Consider the following 25379-nt stretch of genomic DNA (forward strand, 5'->3'; position numbering starts at 1 on the left):
AAAATGCTTTTACTCTGTTTTCTTTCTTATTGGAACTTGTTTCTTTAGTCCAGCAAAAGGCAGTGAAAATTTGCCGAAGACGCACTTTTTTAAACCATGGTCAAAGTCAGTATAAAACATTACATGAGATTAACTTAAGTTTATTCTCATCAGTATAGGATCATATGTTATGATCCATGGCAAACAACATTGACACAGCACAAACAACAACATCAGCTCACTCTACACAGCATCATCACGATGAATAAATCTTACAGATGGGGAAAGAACTAAAAACAAACAAAAAACAACACACTGACCCATATTGGATTTATGTCTACTCTCGAGAACATTTTTCCACATCATGTTGTGCAGGAATTTGTGTGACAGGCACCAATAGTTCTATAAAAAGCTAAATGAGCAGTGTAGTGACAAATCTGCACAGCTCTAACGTGTTATGTTGAAGGTCCACAGTTGATAATGAAACCAGATAAACAGCAGAGTGTGGAATATTGAATTTGGAGAGCATATTGATGTCAGTTATGCTCTTCCCATTCCTTATAATGAGCTTAATTAAAAGCTACCATGTGTGTTTAGGTGTAAACACAGCAATGTTTACAGTCAGTTTCCAATCAGAACATACTCTATGTATCCTTGAGGTTGAACAAATGTGAGTATTTCTAAATTCTAGTATTCCTTTGAGTATTTTGAAACTTGCATTACTTCTAAAAGCAGCTGCTTGCCATGCTAGCACCACCAAATATACTGCACAATACAACGAAGCAAAGTGATGTCACCGCGTATAATTTTTTAATTTTGTTTGACACGGCCACATTTATTTCTTGGCTCTGTGCTGCCTTCTCCAGTTGACTCCGCGTCTTGTTTTACCCATAGATATATTAAAAGAAATGGATAGGGTGTTCTGCGATAGCATCCCAATCATTCAAATGAAAGTTGCTCACACACAGAATTAAAGTTTCTGATAACAAGAGAGGCAGGACAATAACATAACGTTAAAGAGCTTCCGAGGTGTCATTTCTGATGGACTGAGGTTTTAAATTCTATTCCAGATTCCAGCGCCCCAGATTAACGTTTTTAAACCGGCTGCACTGGTGCGCCTGACTTTTCATTTAGGTACATTCACACATGATTTAAGTGCACCCAATAATACATTACAAACTTCTTAACCCATTATGTAAACGATTGTATGCATGAAATAGAAGGTGCAAATACATTTTTTTCCCCCTAAATCACAGCACACGCAACAACAAAAAAAGTGATGACCTCAGTTGTTTAAAAACTGCTAAATTTCAGGCGTGACCAATGAAAATATTAAGTTGCGTTTGACAGATTTTTGGGTGCATCTGTGACCAAAATAGTTGGAACCTGGAGCCCTATAAGAGAAGTAGCTTCAGAGTTTTCATGGCACTTCTTTATTGTTTTATTATGTTATTTGGTACAGGAAAATGTCTTTCTGGACCCAGGCACTCCAATGTCAAGTCTCCTGTGCAGCAGTAGAGTAGAGTGTGTATCACGTGACTCACATACCACTGTGCATACATTTAAATCCTTTTATGCGCGCTAGGAGAGGATAAGGTAAAAACTACACTATGTGGCTCTGTCAAAAAGCTCCACAGTTCCACCAGTGATCAAAAACTCCAAAGGGACGATCTTTAACATTCAGTGCAGTTTCCAGCAACCAGACCAAGAGAGCAAAGTCTTTAGTAACATTCAGTCTGTAGGTAGTAAGTGTACATTATAAAACTAGTGATATTGAGCTGATGAAGTATTATTGACTATGGTACTATATACAGACTTTGAACTTATGAGGCTTGCTGAATGTTGGTACAATGTGTGAGTACTTTTAAAAACTACCTAACTAAAGGATTGTATTGTATTTATTGATTGAAACAAAAAAGCTGGCAGACAAATAAATACTAGCATACTTGCAAGAACATGAATTTTCCATTTGTCCATGAATTAAACAGGGAGATGTACTGAACTGACAACTCAGCAAAATGTCGATCCAGTAGATGTGATTTTGACTTTAGTCCCTCGAAACTGAGGCCTCTGGTCCTCTAGGCTGCACTGGTGGTCCCTCACGGTGAACCATATTGTCAAAACGTGGAGTCACCTCACAGCGGATAAGTAGAGTATCATCTTTAACAAAGGATCTCTGATTCAGCTGATGCAGATGCAGAAAGGTGACATAGCCGAATCCTTTGGGGTTGCGCTGGATGGTGGGCTTCTGGAAGGCTTGCAGGTCTGGTTTAGTCTCCATCACTTCAGTGTGGTGCTGACCTTCAGGGCCCTGGTCTAGGATGGAAAGGCGGATGGTGCCCTGGAATGGCCAGGTCAGCTGCCCATCAAAAGCTCCTTGCATTGTGTGGACGAAGAGGGAGATAAAGTTGGAGCAGCGCGGGGCATTGGGGGTCTGCAGGTGTAAGCGCAGGCACAGCTTATAGCCAGGACGGCCCGTGTAGAAGCCGGGGCTGTGCTCAACCACTGGCTGACCTGCTTCTTGGTTCCGCAGGTGTACGGAGAAACCTTTGAGGCGCCAGATGAAGATACCGTGACACTGCTGGGACTCCAGCTCCTTCACTGTCTCCTCTAGAATCGAAACCCTACGTCTGAGTTCTGCAAGCTGGCCAGCCTGTGGAAGAGATGGAACAATCATTTTAATTGATAAAGGCTTACATCATGTTCACACAGGAGCAGTGTGAGCCGCAACTTCGCAAAGCATCAACAGCCTCAGTGCTTCATCTGTGTCTACACAAGCTGCGTTCAGGTTGAGGGTCAAGCACATTTTGGCAGTGCTCAGAGTCCAATATATAAATACTGTAGTCACAATGTATTAATTAAAATATAGTCGATCTGTTAAGTCAAATAAGTGTGAGCCAGATTTCTAAAAATGCAGCTGAAATGCCTTCTGAGTAGATACACCATTGAAAAACGTAATAGACAAGATCTTAACTGTTTGTGAAAAAAACAGAAAAACAACATGCTGCCAAAAATTAAGCATGGGGGAAGTTCAGGAAGGCCAAGGAAGTCAAGCTCAGCTCACAATCCAAGCTAAATCAGCTGATAACAGCTGATATCAAAGTCAGCCAACATCAGTTGATGGCTCAGCTGATCCCCTTCTCGACAAATCTCGCACAGGGTGCGTTATTCGCTGCTTTTGCTTGCCTACTCTTGCTGCTTCCTCTGCAAGCTGCGTTGCAACCGACCTTCACGCCACCTCCTCATTTTCATGCTGCGTCTGCCTAATTAATGTCACTTCTTTTGTCACTGATGCCTGCTCTTTTCTGCACCCTGCAGGGGTCTTTGCTGCTGCTCTTCCTATTAAAGGCTTCCCATGTATGCATGTGGAAGCCATACTGCCAAACATAACTTACTGCAAATAGGCATTCAGTTGTGTTTACTAAAGTGGCCCTCACTGAAGACACATCTTTTGGCTTATATCTCTAAGATCTAATGATGCCTAGGCTACAACACTTATATAGTGTAAAAATATAGTATTTTACTACAACTACTATTTTTCTACAGAGAACGTTTCAAATCACCTTTTCTTCTCGTTATTCACACTTTCCAACAGATGAATAGATTCTGATGAAAGAACCAAACAACTGTAAGTATTCCTTTATGTGAAACCACTGAGCCACTGAGTACCACACAAGTATGATGCTTGACTCTTTGGTATCTCCTTGTCTTTTCAAAGCTACCAACTCCTTCTACATTAAATCATTAATGTGACAAGATAATAACAATTTAATAACTGTAAGTTTAAGTCACATATGTGCTGGAACGTCACATTTGATGTCTGACGTGTAGGAAAGAGATCAAAGACATGACGGAGACATGTTGTCATCACAAAGACAACAAACGCGATGACAGGTCCTGTGATTACACATTGTGACAAACTTCATTCCATCCTTTACCTGGGTTTCCTTTAAAATGATGACCTCACGCAGCTGGTGATCTTGCTTTACCAATCGTCCATCCATCTCCCTGAGCCTCTGCATCTCCTCGTTGGGCTGACTCGGGGCACAGTTGTTGCCGCTGCAGCTCGCAGCTCCTCTGGGTCCACTACAGGCTGGTACTGATGCTGCTGCTCCTAGATCTTCAGAGGAAACAGAAGGTCCTTGGGCCCACAGGGATTTGGGTGTGGTGCCATTGAGGCAAAGGCCACGCAAGAACTCCGCCATGTAGCGCATATGCATCTGCGTGAACTCCTGCATGTGCTGAGCCAGGTTGTGGCGCTGCATCTGCAGAGGCAAACAATTGTTTCTTTGTGACACCTGATCTGCAGGGCTGACAGGACTAATAGATGTTATTTGTTATTGTTATTTTGATAGTGTGTGGAAGATTTGTAATGCAAGAAACTTTGCATTTGATTACCTACCCGTTCCTTACATCCAAAGGTGCTAAAGTTACAGGCGATGGGTGCTTTTGGACAATCTGTATCACAATGAGATTCCATCTGAAACAAAAACATCATCAGCTAGGCTTCAAATGTATTCAAATCAGGATTTCAACAACTCAGTTATGACTGTTTAACTGTGGACAGTAGTAAACAGGGAAATAACTCAATTCCTGAAAAAAAAAAAAAAAAAAAAAAAAAACCTTTCTAAGGTTTTTAGCCTTTGGCACAGAAGAAACAGTGGTGACCTACATTAACTGTGAAATGTGTTGTGTGTGTGTGACTGGGTGGGAAACGGTTTACCATTGTTAAAACAAAAGAGAAGTTGATGTTGACAGAAGTTAGCTTAAGTAAATAACAATTCACGGCTGAAAAACATTCTCATTCATCTGAGGCCAAATTCATGGTGGACATTCTATCACCCACCTGGTCTCTGATCAGATCCATCTCACAGTACTGGCACGTCACGTTGGCAAAGGGACACTGTTGTTCATGGAGCTGAGGGAGCAACCGAAACCAGACTGTAAGGAGACTAATCCTCACTGATTCACAATGCAGCTGTGTAATTCTCCTATGAGAAATATTCTGAAAAAAGCAGCAGGAGCAATTACAGAAGCAAGTCCACATTACCTCTTTCTCCTCAAAAACAAAGGTTGCCACACAATCTTGGCACGACACAGGTCTCCTTTGGCACTCAACAGTTGTGTGCTGCTCTAGGTGGCTCTTCCGCACAGACTGTTGGCATTGTTGGCAAGGCACAGTGGCAAACTGACAGCATGCTAAATGATTCTGGAAGGTAAACAATATGTTGACACAATGCAGGTAATTTTATTGTGTAGCAGGACAGCAGTGGTTCACAGTAAACAATTTAATCGTTCACACCAGAGAAAGATGCCATTCTTAACTTGACAACTAACATTTTTTTTCTTTATGTAGACACATAGAAAGCTCCCTTAATTCCTCACCACTATTTAGTGGACAGTAGTGAGTGCATGAAATGTTCATCATGCATCCACAAAGATCGTGAACAAACAAACAAACAAACAATTTCTTTAGGTGTAGTGGCATTATTAGGATTTCAACATGTGTCATTCAGAACTAAACCTTCCTTGATTAGGAGCCAGCAGTTTGAGGGACAGTCAGAAGGAACAGCCTGTGCTGACGCTGGTGGTGTTGACAGAGAAGAGGAAAGCTGAGCTGCCAGTATCTTATTTTATTGCCAACTTTTAGAGTTGTTTTTAGTCAAACTGGCTTTTGTTTCTCCTAGTTTGTGTCTGTTATTGTGATTGTGAAAATCGGTTGTTTCCCCAGGCCTATTGCTTGTCCTGCGTACAGTTTGTCTTATTTTTAAACTATTTTACTTGTGAAGCACTTGCTCTGTGAAAGGTGCTTTATTAAATAAGAATTACTTCCTTCCTCATTCACCTATTGATGGAGTTCTTCGTTTGTTACACTCAGGGTTCGTACACATTTTTCAGGGTCAAATTCAAGCACTTTTCAAGCACTTTTAAGGGTCATTTTTAAGATTTTCCAGCACCTTATTGCTGGGGTAAAATATGTATCTAAAGGAATATATATACTTATGATTTTTTTCTTCACTTTTTATCACAATTATGTACATTGCATTATGCTGTAAACATCTAAAATTATATTCTATTATAGCAAAAACTTCAGAAATTAATTATCCAGTCTGATCCCAATTTTGTGAAAGACACGTAGTTATAATATCAAGCACTTTCAAGCACTTAAACTAAAATCCAAGCACTTTTCAGACCTTGAAAACACAACATTGAAATTCAAGCACTTTCAAGGATTTCAAGCACCCGTACTAACCCTGTACACTACAATCACAGAACAATACTGAACACTGAAACTAGGGTGCACTCTTAACATGAACTGGGACATGTCCTCCAGGAAAGTTTGTATACAAGTTGTTGAAGACTTTATTTTCATCGATAGAGATAGATCAACCATAAGCAATTACAGTTACATGTTTTTTTTTAATATTTTATAGTCTATTAAATATAATCTCAAATACCAAAATGATCTGAATATCATTAATCTTATTAAGCAACCAAAGGTCATTTTAGTTTCTTGTTTTCATGTTCTTGCTTGTCCTGCATTCAAAATAAGCATCACTCACTCACTCACTCACCTCTAAATGTCGGAGCTCCATTTTGTCATCACAGCCAGAATTGGGACAGCGAACAGTTAGTGACAGGATTTCACGTTTAGCAAAGTTATCAGGAAACAGCTGGTCCTCTGACAGCATTTCATTGTCCACAGGGCACCTTTGTCCTGTATCACTGTTTTGCGATAAGAGGGAGAACAACAAGGATTCTGAATGAACATTAAGATTATCAGGTTCTGCATACAGCAGGAGAGCTAGAGTCAGTGTTAAATATTGCATAATTCATACACATACTGTAACGAGATGACATTTATCTTTAATCATTACTCGGTAATTGACAGATTGTTCTGTTAATAATAAAGAATTATTTCAATGACGCTGGTAACAAATGCATAACAGACCTGATTTAGTATTCAGTGTTATCTAAAGTGCTGTACAAAAGCATACCGAATGGACTTCTCGATGCAGTTCTTGCAGAAACGGTGACCACAGGGTGTTTGAATGGCATTCCTCAAAGCCATGAGGCAGATAGGGCACTCATATTTACTCTCGAGAGGTGGGTCAAACTCTACATCATAGCCCTGGGGGGGGACAGGAGCTGGAAAACTAGCAGAGCTGCTGCTGATGTAGGTGCCAGGGCTCTCTGAAGGGCTGAGAAGGGACTCCCGCTCCTTTTCCATCATTGCCAATGCACAGCCAGACAGCTCTCCACCAACAGCTCCTTCATAGCTGTCCTCCTCCAGACTCCCCTTACTGCTATCAAAGCAAGCCATCTGTGCAGAGGGGGACATATTCATTATTTTTCCAAGTTGGCATCAGCGACTATTTCCTCTCTTAAAGCTGGATATTCAACAGTATCACAGAACACTCAGCAGAGATTTTCATATTTACGACATGACATTAATGAAGGGATGGTATGAAGTCATTTTCCTATGATGGTTTCAACTAATAACTATGTGGTTTGGCAACAGCTAAATTCAAGGAAACAGCTGGACAAAATTGCATAAAATAATCACAGGTCAGCAACCATCCCCCCCCCCCCCTTTTTTTTTGTTTTTTTACACCATTAGTCTCAACTTCCTCTCTTCTTTGAAAAAAAAGGGGGGGAGGTATTACGACATTATATTCGACCAAGATAAGCTAGGTTATGTTACTATAAGGTACTGTACGTATTGTGTGTACACAACGGTACATAACATATGGTGCTAAAAGCATTCAAGGATGCTAAAAATATTTTCATTATTGTATAATCTGTATATTTGTGTTTTAAATACATTAATCATTATTTGGTCTTTAAATTGGCAAGAAATTGTTTAAAAAGTCTGTCACAATTTTCTAAAGCCCAATCTGATGTCTTCAAATTGCTTCAATTTGGAAGATTCAGGGAATGCGCAACATTTTCTAATAATAATACAATTTTTGTGTCAACTGACCAATCATATTGGCTGTATAATGATTGCTTTATTTTTCTGTTTTCTGTTTTTATGAATAATACTGTTAAAGGTGCAATTTGACGTTGCGGGGAAGACATTTTAATCAGAGCAGGAACTGAATGATTATGAACTGTTTGTTTTCATGACTGAAAATACTGAATAAACAAATCTTAACCTTAAAGGATATTTTAATTGGTTTATATTTGGCGGACCCTTCCACCTTTGTACCCTCAAACAGTGCTCTGGGGACCTTATTTTCCTCTGAGAACAGCTTACATGGAAAAACTAAATATTTTTGAATTTGTATTATTACCTCATCAATATTGTGCATATTTAAACTATTTGTTTGAATTTTTTCTCCAAAACTACACAGTGTCCCTTTGATGTGAATTTACAGCCATTTTTCAGCTTTTACTCTCAGTGAGGTGAGGACCTGTGACGTCTTGTGGTTTCTGTTTTGATTTGTGTTTAATATGAGGTCACCTAAATTGAATTCCCATCAATCTAATCCTGAATCTGCCAAAACAATCCTGAATCTTGAACCTTAAACTTGACATGAACGTAGTTTTCTTGCCATAGCATCCTTATATTAATATATTTGTGGCATTTTAGCTTAACACACAAAACACTATCAAAACGATCACAGCGCAGCTTTATTCATTCAAGTAATTTAACTGGATGACTGCAACGGGACTAAGACCGCACATCTATGTCTAACTTACTGACTTACTGTCATCCAGTAACTTAAGACTGTAAGACACAAAGTGGATGTCATGTGTCGAAACTGAAATGAGGTGAAGCTACACCTAGCTACATGGGAAGTACCCCGTAAGCCATTACCGTAGCAGTAATGTAGCTATAACTAAAGTTGTACCTTCACTGAACTCTCACTAACTTTAACACTTAAACGGCGTCGCTAATTATTTCACAACGTGTAATTGAAGCTAAACCCCAGCATAGAATAAAGAGCGCTCGCAATGTTGTCACTTGGTGGACCAGTCATGCCCTTGGATGCGGAACTTTTGCAGCCTGGCTGATAAAAAGCGGTTAAAAGATAGAATACTGACCTAAACAGAAGGCAGCACGCACACGTCCTCACCAAAAACAGAGGCAGCAAAGTAGTGACTGTATATATGGAAGCAGTTATCATTATTATTTGGTGCTTACCTTTGATTTCAAAACGTCTCGAACTTTTCGTTTCTACAGAATTTCCTGTTTTTTCGGTCCAAACGTCATCAGAGATGATGTGTGCAGTTGTCGCCCTGTGCGCACGTGAGCACCGCCGCCTGGCCGGAGGCTGGTAACGGCTGCCACAGAGCAAAACTGAGACAGAAAAATGGCGGACCTCAGGAAAATCTGTCCTGAGTCTTTGCCCTGTCGTGTCAATTATTCGCGAAAACCGTCATTTCAGGGGAAGCTTTTCATCCTTCTTTGCATACTTATAGTGGACTCCGGAGGAGCTACGACCCATTGGGTTGTCACAGAGGATGGGAAAATCCAACAACAAGTATGACAGTTAACGTTAGCTCATTGACCTGCTAACGCTTGCGTTAGGTGGCTAGCATGCAAAGCTATTTTTGTTAGCATTAATGGTTACGTTTTGGTACGTGGTTTGTGAATGTTAAATCCAGCACTTTATCTGAACTCAACGAAACTCGTTTGCCACCTTTGGTAAGGCTGCATTCAGAGCGAAAGCAGCACCACAATTCGTTTTGTTTGGCGAAAACGGTTAGCATACACGAGCTAACCCTACCTTAAAAGTGACGTTATCGTGAGGTGTTTGAGGTCAAGATGACCAAAGTATTCCAGGCCCGTGTCAACATCCGCATTGGAAACTGCTCATCAAAGTGCCAGAGACAACGTTAACGATTTATGGAGGCACATACCAGCAAACAGTACCCCCCTATGTAGATGGAGGGAAAGACCGTGTTTACGTTTATGTGACAGGCTTTGGGGTTGTAAAAAGCGTATTTGCCCATCTGGAATTAGAGTTGCATAGACATTGTGTAACATGACTCAATATAATTTAAGTAAACTGCCACATCCTTAGATTAACCCGCTGGTTAACACACTGTTTATGTTTCAGGTTCACTCACCTTTGAATCTGAAGCATCCACATGACGTTGTGATCTTCATGAGGCAAGATGCTCGTGTTAACTACCTCAAGAAGCTGGAGGTGTGTGGCTTTCACTTTGATTGTGTCCTGTGCAAATATGTATTTTTGTCATTGTATGTTTATCTTTGGATTCCAACCCTTTAGATTAATTTCAATCTGTGCAGAAAAGAGGTACCAGTATCTCTGTTCTGTTGGGGGAAGAGCACTCTGGCACCACTTTGTTCATTGCTTAGAGTTACTGGTCATGACAGCTGTCCATTTCTTGTGTTTACTAGTCCTCACTCTTTGTCACGGTCATTGTTGAACAGAAGCAGCTTGTGGCACAGAAGATTCATATTGAGGAGAATGAGGACAGAGACACAGGGCTGGAGCAGAGACACTACAAAGAGGACCCAGACTGTGTCATGGCTAAGGTACCACTGGGAGACCTGGACCTGTATGATGGCACTTATATTTCTTTGGAAAGCAAAGACATCAGGTAAGCCTTCATCAATAAAACATGCCCCTGCCCGTGTTGCTGCTATCTCCACAGTGTTTTTTAAATCTTACATAGCCAAAACATGGAGCTATTTTTGGACAAGATGTATTAACCTAAAAAGAGTGTGTCTTTTATTATGAGAATGTCTAATGATTTTTCTCCTCTCCTCAAATAGCCCTGAAGATTATGTGGACTCCAGGTCAGCTATGCCCCCAGATCTAGAAAAGCCTGACTGTGCGAAAGTGTTTGAACTACCATATAGTATCCATGCTTTCCAGCATCTCAGGGTAAGTAGAGGTCAAAGCTGCTAATAATCTGTTCAGAATGGAACTAGATGTGAATGACTCATGATAATGACTACCATCTAGGTTAGTTTCATTTTGAAAAGAGGGTTGCTGTAGATGTATCCGGTAACTGTATTGGTAAAAATACTATCCATTCTCAGATATGTCAATATGAAACTCGTAGCTGTGGGCAGGGAGGATTCTCAAGAAAGGTCTAATTGGATGAAAGTGTTAGATCTGTTGGTGGCTTTGCAGATTTGCAGAGCTGAAGAAAATCACTTGATCGTGAACAGTTCTGGTCAGAGGTTACTGAAGCATCGGCTAGTCAGTTTAAGAATGTTATTTTTAACAGGACATTTTCTGCCAAAGACTTTGCATATGTATGAATATACACAGGGAAGCCCAGCCAACCTCTGGATGCAGCTGCATGTCAATAAATTACATCCCAATAATTCAGAACTAATAAGAAAACTGCTTCAACAGCTCTCATGTTACAGCTTAGAAGGAAGCTGGTTTTGTTTTTGTATAAACAGCCAGGCTTTTGTTACTGTTTTTTAAACAAAGTTGTTTGTTTGTGATATTTGAAGATATGTTTGTCATTGGGCCGGATACCAACACATTCATTTATGGCCCTTTTTAGCAATAAAAAAATGTGCCTGTGGGGATATGTAAATGACTTTGATATGTGTCTCTGGATCTTGAGAACAGCTTGATTTTGTCTTAAGGTTGGATTCATGTCCAGCAGCCTATTTATAAATGGCACCCTTAGGTAAAGATTAAAGGACAGTGGTTTTTCTAGTCCCCTACATTTAATTCTATTTTCCATTTATTGCCCTTACTTGGCTTATCAGGTTGGAGTCCAATGGGTGTTAACCAGCATGACACATTTATTTATATACAGTTTCAGAGACATTTAAGCTGTCAGTGTTGGAAGTTTGTATGCTGTTTATCTTGTCATAAAACACTTTAGAATTTAATTGAACCTTTCTGTCATTATGTTCACAACAGAAATGTAGCCTTTGTGTTTGCCTGGTCACATACTAAAATTCCAAGTGTGTGACCCGTTTTTTCTGTCTGTACAGGGTGTGCAAGAGAGGGCAAACTTGACCTCCCCACTGCTTTCTAAGGAGGATCCAATTTTTAGTTCTTTGTCTAATAAGCTGGGCCGCAGTGTTGATGAGGTGGGCCATCGCATCCATCAAGGATTAATGAGGGTAAGATCTGCCTGTACAACATGCTTCACTAAACAGCACAGATATTCAAGACATTTGTTTCCCTCTTTGCAGATATTGGAAGAAAGCATTTTGGCATTTACAAGATTCAGCCTTTTTTTTTTTTTTTTTAATAGTTAGCATGGAAAATACAAAAATATCGACTAATTTGGAGCAGACTTGCATTATTAAGATACAGTGTATGTATGTAATTATCTACCTTCCTTTCAGTCAAACAGTTAACATCAGGAAATCTGTAGTTTAGGAAATTGTTTAATGACACCAAGATACTGAGGCAATAGTCATTGTCAGCACAAGCCCAGACGCATTCAGAGAATCTGCAAGTCAGCACAAAGGGGCATGTGACTAAGATCCATTGTAAATTCAACAGAACTATGTTGCGGAATACTAAGAGGCCTAACAATATGCTGTCAGTCCTTTTGACTATGTTTTTTAAAAGTGTATGTGTGCATGTGTTAATGGTTGTGTGTTCCAGAATTCATCATCCTGGGTGCTGTACAACATGGCGTCATTTTACTGGCGTATGAAGAATGAGCCTCAGAAGGCCGTGGACTGTGTAGTGCGTGCTCTGCATTTCTCCCCAAGGTACTGTCAGGCTGCTCAGAAGGCCACTGCAGTAGTACTCTGTTTATCACATGAGAATGTTCACGGGTGTTCACATTCTCTCACTGTGTGTGTGTGTGTGTGTGTGTGTACATTGTACTTGTAGGCAGCAGAAGGATGTAGCCCTGGTCAACATGGCCAACATCCTCCACCGTGCTCACTTCTCAGCAGATGCTGCAATTCTTGCCCACGCTGCCCTGGACCTCACCTCCGATCTGTTCACCAGCCACTACACCTTAGGCAACATTTATGCTGTAAGTCAAAGAGACGTGTGTATCAGAACTACACACTTACTGTCTGGTTAACCATTAACTATGCTGTTAACTGTTTAGTTAACAGTATCACAGCTATTGCTTCTGCTGCTGCTTTACTTTTTGGTTACGGCATCTGTTTTCTACATTAAATGAATCAGTGTTTGACCTCTCCTGTACCCACGGTTTCTCTGTCTCCTCTCCTATCACTGTCTGATTAGATGCTTGGGGAATACAACCACTCAGTGCTGTGTTATGAGCAGGCACTGCAGGCCCAGCCAGGCTTTGAGCAAGCCCTGAGGAGGAAACATGCTGTGCTTTGTCAGCAGAAGTTGGAGCAGCGCCTGGAAGCTCAGCATAGGTAGGCAAGCACTCGTATGTACACCTAAGTACTGCAGATGTTTCCACACAATTATGAAATACTAACTAATAAATAACTGTGATAAGAAAGAAGACATTTCCAAACACGTCCCATTAAATGCAACTGATGCACCAACAGTTACCAACCAACTACTAATCAGATTACCATACAACACATTTGACTCAGGGTTTGGCTGTCTGAGAAAGCATTCATATATTATATTTTTCCTTGTTTCCCTTTCAAAGTCTGTTTAAAAATGTCTTGTAGATCCGAACTCATATTTAAGGTCACAGCTGTCCTTTACAAAGTAGGTTTCAACCTGGAAGGCATTTTAAAGCACCTTTAAGTGACTGGTATTTACGGGTGAAATAAATTAAATGTAATATGCTGTGGTTCCCAGCGATTTATTTACGCTAATTGTATTATATTTTTCCCCCCTCACTTAATATATTTGTAGATCCCTGCAGAGGACCCTGAATGAGCTGAAGGAGTACCAGAAGCAGCATGACCACTACCTTCACCAGCAGGAGGCACTGGACAAGTACAAGCTGCTGCAGGAAGAGCAGATCCTGCGCAACATTATCCATGAGACCCAGATGGCCAAGGAAGCCCAACTTGGTAAGATGCCACAAACATAGAACTGATAACACACTACTGATATGTGCAAGGCATATATAACTTTTTGGATTTTGCATAGAGTGTATTCCATTCTTAACTCTAGAAAAGCTAATTGCTTTAACTAGATAATTACAGAAATTATTAATTATTAAATAAAAAGTGATAAGTGCCCTGCAGTAAAGTGATACATTTACATGAAAAGGGTAACGCTTCACAGAACAGAAGAAGCAGTGATTTGAGTCGAGATAAATGTGATTGTAGGGAAAGTATTTGAGGCATGAGAAAGCAAGCCAAAAGATCATTAATCTAGCTTTGACATTCAAACACATTTCTACATATTGTGCCTTGATCTGGTAGAGAAGGAAAATCAGCACCTGAGTATTGTATGTCTTGTTTGCTCCAGGGAACCATCAGATGTGTCGGCTGGGTCAGCAGCAGCGCAGCCTCTACTGCCCCTTTGACCTGCCTGTCCGTTATCATCGCGGTGATCTGTTTGAACATGTCCATTATGTCCAAGTGAGTCTTTTGAGATGTAACAGTGAACATTATGGCTAAGAAGGAGGGTGATCATCAGCCCATATGTTTTTCCTTTGATATATAATTTAATTGGTGACCCCACAAATTCTATTTTACAGTGAAAAGAATGTCTGTTGGTGTGCACGTTTCAGTGGATATTCATAAATAGACAAATACAACCAATGACTGTTTCTGTTTTCTTAGTTCCTTCTGTTTTCTGTCTTTATGTCTGTTTATAGTTTGGGGAGGAGGTATCAGTGGCATCCAGTGTGGCACTTGTGTCAGAGCGCAACTCAAACCAGACATCAGCCAGCCCCCCGCTCCATCCCTCTGTGTCTGGAGACCAAGACCCTGCTGCTGCTCTCTGGGGCAGCCATCAGGATTACACACAGGCAAGACAGAGCTACATTTGCAATGTGTCTTTGTTTATGTTAGAATCAGTTTTTTGCAGGTGAGCCCAGTGTCTGCAGAGAACTCTGTCAAATTAAAATCAAAAGTACAAACGATGCCCCTGCAATGCTGATGCATACTCATCAAAATTCAGAGACTGCCCTAGACCTGTCAAACAAAGTTATGATCCTGCAGAAAAAAATGTTGGATCACATTTTGTCTTACATATGAATTTGAGGACAGACCAAAAGAAATATGAAAAAGTTGGCTGGTCTTTTAGACTTCTGAGATTGTGTTAACCATTACAAGCATACGATTACCACATTTCTAAAGGGAATGATTCAGGGTTTTTTTTTTTTGTAAAAATAAGCCGCAATAAGCTGTAGCTCGGTTAATTGAAAAAGGCTCTGTAGCATTGTTTTCTACTGTACTGCTTTGTTGGCATTAATTTTATTACTTGTTGTTTGCTTTTTCCAAATTGTTTGTGTAATTATTTACATACTGAAATACATTTCATTTTGAATGTGATTTTATGAATATTCAACCATGCAATTGTTGGAGAATGAGAGCAAAGTGTGTTTTTGCTTTAGGACGTACAGAAGATGTTGTGGCCTCAGAAGAGTGACTGTGCCCATGAGTATCCAAATGTCCCCCCTCCCCACCTGCTGCCAACCTACTACCTTTCACCTGAAACACAGGGCCTCAGGTTGGTCCACATTCCTGGACAATGAGTATATCTAAATGAGAAAAGTTGTAGCTTGTGTCTCGAGGGTTACGTTATTTATCAAAACATACCACATTCAAATTATTTTAGTGAAATATGTCTATGCTGTGTACGTTCAGCCCAGTGGCAACTCTTCTCTATGGGAGCAACAGTCCTCCCCAGACGGTAGAACTCCCAAACTGTGGTCCTGTCCCCCAACCATATCCAACCCTGCTGCCTGCCTCACTAGACTGGCCTCTGGAGGAAAAGGAGCTGCCAGATTCTTCTGCCTCGCAGGTATCTGTCTGCCTGTTTTTTTGTTTTTTTTTTATATAGGTGTGTGTCTGATTTGAATAGGAACATAATGGAGATGTATAGCTATCATGAGGAGTATATTGTAAAATACATATGCCCTTTTATGTGTATTTCTGTGTTTGTGTACATGTAAGTGATATCTATGCTATGTGGAAATGTGCAGAAAAATGTTCATTGATTAATAATACTATGTGTAATTACAGATACTGCTATCACGTAGTGGAGGATGGACGCTGGAGCAGATTGGCTCCAGAATAGCTGAAGCTATGAAACAAGTAAGAAGGCTACTCACTCCTGTGACGTCATAGCAACAATAAATCTTACTACCCCAGGTGAAATGCTTCTTACAGTTCAGATCTGTAGCGAGTGAGACAGCACACAACGTGTTTTCTGTTTAATTTAATTTATTTTTTATTTCGATATTGAGTATGTTCGACACACAGTCCAATCTGATACCAATATTTACCTCTAAATGGTGATTGGATGTATATCTGACATATACAAATAACTTCTGTATATATTCATGGGCCAATTGATCCAAATACTGATGGCCCTTTTTCAAAGCAAAGCTTAGATTATAGGTTGGAACTGGGAGAATGTGACTCCTGGAATTGACGTGCAACAATTAATTGGAGAAAATGTAGCCCACTGTTGGAAATGTTGGCTACAAACACACTTGTGTTACAGAGTTGTTGAACGTTACCTCATGAACAATCTTTGGCAGAGTATAGACACCAGCTTGCAGAGAGCACACAAACCAGACAGTATCCAAGTTTTTTTTTGGCCCGTCTTCAACTTAGTCATGGAATTAGCATTAATTAGCGGCAGTAGATATGACCTGCCACTAGAAACATTTGTCATTTTAGCTGGCAAAAGTGACAATCAGAGCTGGCTAAAAATCAAAGGCTGCTTTCTGAGTGTTCTGTACTCTGTTCTTTGCTAATGAGAAAGAGAAAGGAGAGATGACACATTTGTTACTGTCGAAGCTTATCAAATTTTGCCAAACCAGGTGTAAGAACAGAGTCTTGCTTGTGCAATCAAATCATTTTTTACCTTCACTCTAATAACTATTTGCGATACAACATTAGCAGGCTGATGTGGACAAAACACTGTAGACTTAAATATAGAGAGGATCAGATTTTTCCTGGCTTTACTTGAGCTGATATCAGTCCAATTAAAATATGCCTTGATTGGTCCCACTGCTGATAATTCGGATCGGCTTGGAAAATTTGTACCAATAAACTTTGGTTTAGAGAAAGTCTCAGGTTATATCTCAGGTTTAAGAATTTGATCACGAATCACTGAAAATGCTGTAGTCCAAACACATATTTATCAGAGCTAACAGTAATGTGTTTGTGTATATATAGGCCACTGTACCCCGCTGGCTGATCCACAACGAGGCAGCTCTATTCTGGCGGGCCAAAGGCAATGGCAGCCATGCCCTGCAGTGCTTGCGCCAAGTGTTGAGCTCAGCCCCGCCTTCCCACCGCCAATTGTCCCACACCAACGCTGCTAACCTGCTGCTACACCACGGCTTGACCACCCAAGCACAAACACTACTGGAACAAGCAGTGGCCCTCAACGCATCCGAGGTAAAGGGAGTTTGGGAGGGAGTTACACACATACACTGCATTATGTTCACGCTATAGTTTTGGTCACTATAGAAGGCATACTAGTTTGTTGACAAAGACATGCAGCTGCTACATTTAGTAATCTTCGTCTTCTTGTGCTTATGTCATATGTCATTGTCAATAGATTTGTATCCATCAGATAATCCTTTCCAATTCTGCCATCACAGCACACAGAATTTATGCAAAAAAAATGCATGTAAATTCAATCACAGCGATGCATAAATACTCAAAGAGCCACATTAAAGTTGGATCACTGAATATCTCATACATTAAGTGGGAGGATCAGTACCCTTAATACCAGTAACATAACCATGTTACTGTTACTGTGTGGCCTGTCATGCCCAAACATTTCTAAGTGCATCTTTTCATGGACACTCACTGTACCTTTTGATGATTAGATGTGTCCAACAGTAAATCGTGTCGCATCACAAAGCACTCACCATCTCAAGGTGTTTCCAGGAACATGTAGATTAAGTCCTCTTCAGTGGCCTGCAGATGTTCCACATTTCAACACAGAGCGGTACCCTGGAGGGGATATGAAGAATACGTTGTCAACTTAAGCCTTGGAAAAACATTTGTAGATGTTACAACTGGCCTTAAGTGTAAACTATGCATGTTGATGACATACCAAGCCAGAAACCAGAATTAAAGAAAGAGGAAACAAAAAAAAAAAACCATGTAATAGCTTTTGTGCACAGTGTAGATAGAATTACAGTAGGGACACCCAAATGACAAAATTATAGATTGTTAATATACATGAAACATATTTGCTAAATCTGAGTGTCAGTTTCCATGTACGTTACCCATCAGTTAATATTCCCCTGTTTTGATTTGCTTTCCTCCTTCAGCCCCACACCCTATTCAGCCTGGTGAGTCTGCAGTTGGCCCAGGGCAATGTGACAGGTGCACTGGCCTTGTTCCGCCACATTCTGGTGACGGCCCTTTCCTCCTCCGCTTCCTTCGCGTCCCTTGCTGAGTGTAAACAGTGTCGCACCAGTCTACCTCTGCTGCGTTGTCTGCAGTTCTACCCCTTCCTTTACAATCTGTCACAGCGGCAGCCTTGCTCAGGTAAAAGAATCTCACACACAGACAGACTTACTTGACTCTCACTCAAAAGCATAATGGATTATTCCTTAGAATTTGATTACTTATATTGGTGCAATCCTTGATTTTGTTACAGCGGGCAACTAAACTGTTCATTTTGGTAACATTTAGGATATTGGGGAAATTAGGTAAGGAGCTACAGTGAAGTAAGTTAAGTTAAACTTTTATAGATTCTCAGTGTTTTTTGAAGGCCTAACAATTGCGTAATTAGATTGTGTTTAAATTGAGCAAGAAGCTTAATCATTTGTAGAATCCAAAACACAATCCACTTTGTTGGTTAGTCTTACCATAGTTAATAAACATGCAAGGGCATAGCAGTGATGAGCATCATTTGCTGAAGTTTTTTAAGAAAATGGAGCAGGATCACAAAAGTAGCTGTTTATCAGACAAATTCGGAAAGACACCATAAATCCTCTGCTTAATTTCTTTGCTGCAACACATTCATAAATTGAAATTCGGTTACAAATATTGTTCTCCATATTTTGCCAGATTATATAACTTGTTTTGATGATTAAGGGATATGAGGAAACCTGTGACTTCATCTTTAAATTTGAAATTTAATTTCATAATTTGAAATGATTATGAATTTTCAATGATGGGACTACAAATAAGATTGGATTGAATTTAATCAGATCACTGATGAGTCTGAAGAATAATTACAAAAATAAGTTTCTATTCTGTTACAAAAACCCAAATGTTTTTTTTTCTACAGTATATTGTCCAGCTCCACCAGCTGGACAAGACTACAGGCATCTTTTGCACTTTTTTTCTTTTAAATCTTAAGCTCCGAAACCCTACATGTTGTCTCTTGCAGCTGCAAGAGTAGCTGTGCAAAACAAGTAGTATGTTGTGCTCTAAATGCAAATAGAGACTGCACCTTCTTTTTTATTCATATCAGTGGGAGTGAAAAGAAAAGTGCTTTGAAGTGGAGAAATTTTGCCACTCAATAATTTAGGGTGCAGAAAATAGCTAATGCCAAATTTAGAACGGTCTATATTTTACTCTGCAAAGCTAAATATTGCTCCCATGAAGCACGCTGAGTACATGAGGTCACAGAAACACTTATAAAACACACACCCACCTTAAGTCAGGTCAAAGTGGTTGAATTATCCAGATAAAATACACAACTTTTCTCATGTTAAATTCCAAGCTGGATGCAATTCCTCCCACATGATTGATCTTGTTAGGGTTGTTGCAACTGTAAAAAAAAAAAAAAAAAAGGAGTCTGCTTCTGTATAATGGTTGTGAAAAAACAGCATATCATACATAGATTGAGAATCTCAGTCAGTAGCTAACAAATGCTCTTGGGAAATAGATCCACAGCTGAACATTGTGATGATGGCATTCATTGTCGAAAAACCTCTCGAACAACAAAAAACATACCAGTGCAACAAAGGCAGCCAACAGGGCTGCAACAATAATAGCATTCTTGCAATACTGCTGTGTTAGGGGGTGTAATCCATGGCAATGTATGTTCTCATTACTATTTTAACAGCCTCCTGCATTTATTAACCAGCTATATCCAAGTTGAAATAAATGCCTACTGAGTTAGATGTTGCAGTAAGTCTGGGCAATATAGTGTTATTATAGAAATACTGGGCTGTTGCACACCAGCTATCTATTGTGTCCCTTGTACCTCTACATCTGTTTTTGTATGTCTCCCATGGCTTTTACAAGATCGTGACATACAGTAGCGTAGCGCACAGATCTAATGTCTTCCTGGCAATAGTAGGAGTTTCCAAGTTGAAATATCCAAGCATTGCCAGAGTAAATTGAGACAGTGAACGCAGTCAGCATAGTGTACAGAGAGAGAGAGAGAAGCTGAAAGACTGATTTGTTTGTTCCAAAAAACAAACACAGTTGCTCTGTCTCGAAATATAAAATGCATCACTTACTGTTCAGGAGGGAATTGTTCCCAGAAAAGAGCCAGTGCAAAGCTTAAATGATCTGGCTTTGGCTTGAAGCACTAAATTGGTCAGTGACAGAGTAGCAATAGGAACCATATTTACAGATAAAAACTTTGAAGGTTATTATTTCAATTCAAAGTAAATAAACATACTGACTTTTCTGTACTAACATTATAATGAAACTACATCCAGACGGTGCTGCTTGCATGGCCGAGGAGGACCTTGGTATACAGCTGGAGGAATGGGATGGCAGTGAAGAGAACCAAGATGCACCCGCCATTTCTGCCATTGAGGACTCCTTGCTCTTTGAGAGTAAGAATGTGATTTTGTGAAGCCTTCAATGGCAATATGAAAGAGTCAAAACACTCTTTCCAGTCTACTGTAGTGAAGAGTGTTTGTTAAAAAGAAACACACATGGCACAGACTTTAGAAGGATTTAAAGTAACACTTTGTTTTGTACTTACAATTTGATTGATTTTAATGGTGCATGCTCACTATTCTTAGTCTGGCTCCTGGAGTTGAATGGGGTTTATTCACTCAGTAATGTCCTCGAACAGTATAACAGCATTTTCTTGACTTTTACTTGACTGACAACATGCTGTTTAAAATTGACAGCTTAAATCTCATATGTTAAAATCCAACCTAAATAATTTGCTAATTGGTTCTGTTGCTCATCACAACTCTGATTTACTTCACTCATTATTCCCGTGTTCACACCTGTTATCCCTGCTTTTCAGAGGTCATCTTGGACAGTAACGGGTCAGGTGAGGCAGCTGGACAGCAACAGACCTCTCCCTCTGCCTCAGGAACCGCTAAAATGGCCACCCCATTTGGAGGTGGAGGAGTAGAAGGGGAGGAGGAGTGGCAGCTGAAGGAGGACCTGATGGGAGCTTTTGAGGGCGCTCTGGATGTTGGAGGCAAACGAGGGGACCTGCGTGGGATCCGAGTGTTGAAGAATGACCGTGTTATGGGTGCCCGTGCTGGAGGTGGGCCCTGCTTTGGAAACTGTGAGGATGACGACGGCGCTGAGTGGGTAAGTGTACCCGCTTGTTCTGCTTATTTCTTGTAGCTGTTGTGAGAAGTCTGTATAGCCAAACTGAATGTTTGAGGGTGTTTGTTGTTTATCAGATCACCTTCCAGGTAAAGCGGGTCAGGAAGGCAAAGGTGGATGGGACAGACAGTGTTGCCAGCTCTGATGACAGCCAGAACGGGGAGTCACTGCCTGGAGGACACTCTGTCTTGGAGATAAGCGGGCCAACTATCCCATCACCTGGCCCTTCAGGTACCGCACACACCTGCATTTTATTTACTTACACAAGCATGAAAAAAAGCACTGAGGTCCTGGGCTTGACCCAGCTGAGAGAGATGTGTTGTGGTTTTTGTGTTTTCGGGCAGGTCGCTGGAAGGACTACACGAGTCTTGGCTGGCCAGGGCCAGAAGAGTGCCAGCGGACACGCAGGGTCGACCTCACCACTGTAGCCAGCACCTGGTTGGCTGTGTCTGCTAAGAACATTGAGTAAGACTGTCACTGATCTGATCATTGACACATTTAAAAAGATATATAAAATATTTGACACTTAGATTTTATTAGATTGTAAACACAAAGAAAAAACTAAAAAAACGAAGACATCCACAACTGCTAGACTGGTCAGAGGATCCTTATACAGCACTTTATAACTTGTATGTAGGTCTCCACGATGAGTAGATTATGTTGAAGAGTTAGCAGAGGAATGTAAAAGACGTTTACAGTATTCAAGGAAAAAGAGAGGAATTGACCATGTACACACAGTTTCAGTTGGGAAGGCTCTTTTTTTTTGTTTTGCTCACAGAAGAACAGCTGTGCTTACAGTAATTTGTTTGAAAAATAGTAAAAAAAAAAAATAATAATAATAGTAATTTGAGATTGTGAAGTGTCTCTATGACATATCTGTTAAGTGAATGGAACAGGAAAACAAAGGGAAAAAGAAAACTTTGTTACCTCTTGATGTCATTGCAACACAGCATTCCAACACCCAAAATTGAGGTGTTTTTATCTTTTGTGTTTTATTTTATATTTCCTCTTCACTGCCTCTTTTCAGTATCACAGAGCACATAGACTTTGGCACCCCACTCCAGGAGCCAGCCGCTGAACCTTTATGCAATGCCAACCTAGCAGCCAGTATGCACACCCTCGACCACCTGGCAGGGGTGGCCAATCGTGCCGCCATTCACTACACTGGAGAGAGTCAACTGCGTGAGGTAAGTGGAGGCAGAAGCCACAGCCATACATACGCTCCTTTTCTGTTCCTAAACACTAGACCCAAAAAATATCAACCAACAGGATCACAGAAAAGATGTTAATCAGTTCCACAGCTGTAACTCCATAAAGTATGGATTGTATGAAGCTTGTGATAATTCAAATCTCAGGAGGGTAATAACATACTGGCAACCACAAAAAGTCATGTCCAGCAGGGTGTACAGGTTATTGTCTGAACCTAAAGTGGTTCAACAGCCAAGACGATCATCGGTTGATTTTTAAGAGAATGCACAAGTGTAGATGATTGTCATGTGGAAAATCAGTCTGTGGTTCAATCTTTGGCAAAAATGTCAGAATTAACAGTCAGGCTATTGTTAAATAATCAGCATGGCACCAAGTCTTAGATAATTATCCCAAACTTGTCCCTTGTTGTTCATGCAGGTCCTGCAGAACCTCGGCAAAGATAAGTTCTCTCCTCAGTCTTTTGAGCAGGTGGGAACACGCATTGCTAAAGTACTGGAGAAGGTAAGCGCTCCCACATCTGCCTGTATTAATGTAATGGATGTTTCGACAACCTTGAAAAAAAAACCTGAATGTACAACAGCAAAGCAATGTTTATTGAGTTTAGATCTGATTTGTTTTTGGTTCCTACTATATTCAATTTACTACAGTTAACAATAAAGGAGCTCTGTGGAACTTGTCTGTTGTGAAGGTCATGGTTAGTTTGTGTAAGCTGACTCCATTTCTAAACTTACGTGAGCTACTGTTGGTCCTTGTTAGCGCAGCAGAGAGGAGGCACTAGACTAACATGCATAGTCACATCCTTTTGACTGTCGTGAAAGATCCAAACCAAGTCCTTCACAAAAAAATTCACTATCCATCTTTTTTTTTTAGGATTGAAAAGACTCTTTACATTGTGATACATGTTAAAACACATCCAGTTGTGTAAACACAAATCAATTAAGCTCTGCTGTCACAGCTATTCTCAGTGCTCAAGTCCAAAACAGAAGCTCTCATTATGAAACTATGTGCTGTAACTCATACTGTCTGTTTGCTCAATTTTGTCTAACTCTTCAGATTGTCTGAATATAGATAATCAGAGTCATTAGAGACAGGGTTCGAACTTTAAAATGTCTTTTTGTCAATGAAAAGTGCTGATCTTGCAGAGTTATCATCCTTGTGGCCTAGAATACATTTGCAGTGAAACTTCTGAAATGTAAAGATGTAACTAGCATGCAGACTGTTGCAGGTCTACAGGAAAAAAGCAATTATTTGAAAAAAGTGTCATTGCTGTGTATACGTTAGCAGTAACACCCTGGTATAGTAACGCCTTACTGTAACAATCTGCCAATGAGACTTTAGCTGTGCATTTATTCCCCTTCAAACTTCAGAATCAGACATCATGGGTGTTATCCAGCATGGCTGCACTGTACTGGAGGGTGAAAGGTCAGGGCAAGAGAGCCATCGACTGCCTTCGACAGGCCCTCAACTACGCTCCCCATCACATGAAGGCAAGTTAGACATCAGCTGTTCACAACAATTGACCCTGTCATTCATTACCGGATGCGAGTGGCTGCCTGATCTGAGTATGAACTCATTACTTGTCATAGAATGTTTTCAATAACAAAGGCAACATGAACATTGAAAGATATGCTATACTACGCAGTCAACCACTCACCACCGTCCAAAATAATTAAATGTAGTCATAATCATCAACTAACTTAAAAGATATTCCAATTATTCTGCAGTTCTGTATGTGCTTTGTCTTCGAGGTGATGATGGACCCATTGGCTCTAGCCCTACTCTGATTGAGTAGTGACAGACTCATGTGGTACTTCTGTTGAATAAAGTATTGTTTTGAATATTATTTTAAAAGAAACGAAATATTTTTTTTTTTTCCCCCTCCTGAATTTAAACCAGGATGTGCCCCTCATCAGCTTGGCCAACATCTTCCAGAACGCTCGGCTATGGGAGGATGCTCTTACAGTCGCCCGCATGGCAGTAGAAATCGCCCCACACTTTGTCGTGAACCACTTTACCCTTGCCAACGTTTATATAACAATGGTAATGACTGCTGTCACATTTTCTGCTACCGCTTCTTTGACTTACTGCCACCTAAGGTCAGCAAGTGCTTCAACAGAAAGTCAAGACGTGTCCTTATGCTGACGTGGTTTTTGTGTTTCTTGACGACAGGAGGAATTTGAGAAAGCTATGCACTGGTACGAGTCTACTTTGAAGCTGCAGCCAGAGTTCGCCCCTGCCAAAGATCGACTAAGAACCATTCAGTGTTACCTGCTCACCAAGAGGGAACGCCGGCAGCCCTGAACTACCGACCCCAAGAGTGTCCGCCAGTCATGCACACACCAGATAAAGAATAGGCCAACAGACACATGCACACTCACACAGACGCACACTCATCTGACAACCAGAGATCTTTGATAAAGTTAAAGCGCAAGAAGCCTGATTTTTGTCAAAGATGAGGTATCAAAATTCATATATGGTAGAATCTGTGTTTCTTCTTCTCTTTGAGATTGAACTCCCCAAAGAGTTAGGATTGAAACATCAGAGAACAATTGTAGATAATTTGCCCCCAAACTTATCTGTCAAATGCAGGACCTCTTGTTATCAACTTGAGAAGTTATGAAACTCTTTTTCTAGGTTTGCTTGGGAA

General features: G+C 40.5%; 2 protein-coding genes across 4 annotated transcripts; one reads left to right on the forward strand and one right to left on the reverse strand.

Annotated features, from left to right (window-relative positions):
* Positions 1 to 124: 124 nt before the first annotated feature.
* traf6 (TNF receptor-associated factor 6) lies at positions 125 to 9275 on the reverse strand. Of its 3 annotated transcripts, none has more exons than XM_030414347.1 (8): positions 9131 to 9275; positions 6978 to 7303; positions 6555 to 6705; positions 5030 to 5188; positions 4826 to 4897; positions 4382 to 4459; positions 3918 to 4244; positions 2027 to 2632 (listed from the first exon to the last, which is right to left on the reverse strand). In XM_030414347.1, the coding sequence occupies exons 2-8, from the start codon at positions 7301 to 7303 to the stop codon at positions 2027 to 2029; spliced, it is 1719 nt and encodes a 572-aa protein (XP_030270207.1). In that variant the 5' UTR covers positions 9131 to 9275. The 3 variants fall into 3 exon arrangements, with proteins under 3 accessions (XP_030270209.1, XP_030270207.1, XP_030270208.1); XM_030414348.1 differs by having other exon boundaries at positions 9031 to 9143; XM_030414349.1 differs by lacking the exon at positions 9131 to 9275 and having other exon boundaries at positions 125 to 2632.
* ttc17 (tetratricopeptide repeat domain 17) lies at positions 9242 to 25157 on the forward strand. Its single transcript, XM_030414346.1, has 25 exons — positions 9242 to 9470; positions 10050 to 10139; positions 10388 to 10557; positions 10733 to 10844; positions 11924 to 12055; positions 12549 to 12658; positions 12783 to 12930; positions 13149 to 13288; positions 13746 to 13906; positions 14310 to 14422; positions 14662 to 14814; positions 15403 to 15518; positions 15656 to 15812; positions 16034 to 16105; positions 17198 to 17422; positions 18310 to 18529; positions 20665 to 20784; positions 21210 to 21505; positions 21601 to 21754; positions 21868 to 21988; positions 22551 to 22710; positions 23150 to 23233; positions 24100 to 24219; positions 24629 to 24772; positions 24902 to 25157. The coding sequence occupies exons 1-25, from the start codon at positions 9300 to 9302 to the stop codon at positions 25031 to 25033; spliced, it is 3621 nt and encodes a 1206-aa protein (XP_030270206.1). The 5' UTR covers positions 9242 to 9299; the 3' UTR covers positions 25034 to 25157.
* The last annotated feature ends 222 nt before the right edge of the window (positions 25158 to 25379 follow it).

The sequence above is a fragment of the Sparus aurata genome, chromosome 4 (assembly GCF_900880675.1).
Source record: "Sparus aurata chromosome 4, fSpaAur1.1, whole genome shotgun sequence".
Classification (NCBI taxonomy): domain Eukaryota; kingdom Metazoa; phylum Chordata; class Actinopteri; order Spariformes; family Sparidae; genus Sparus; species Sparus aurata.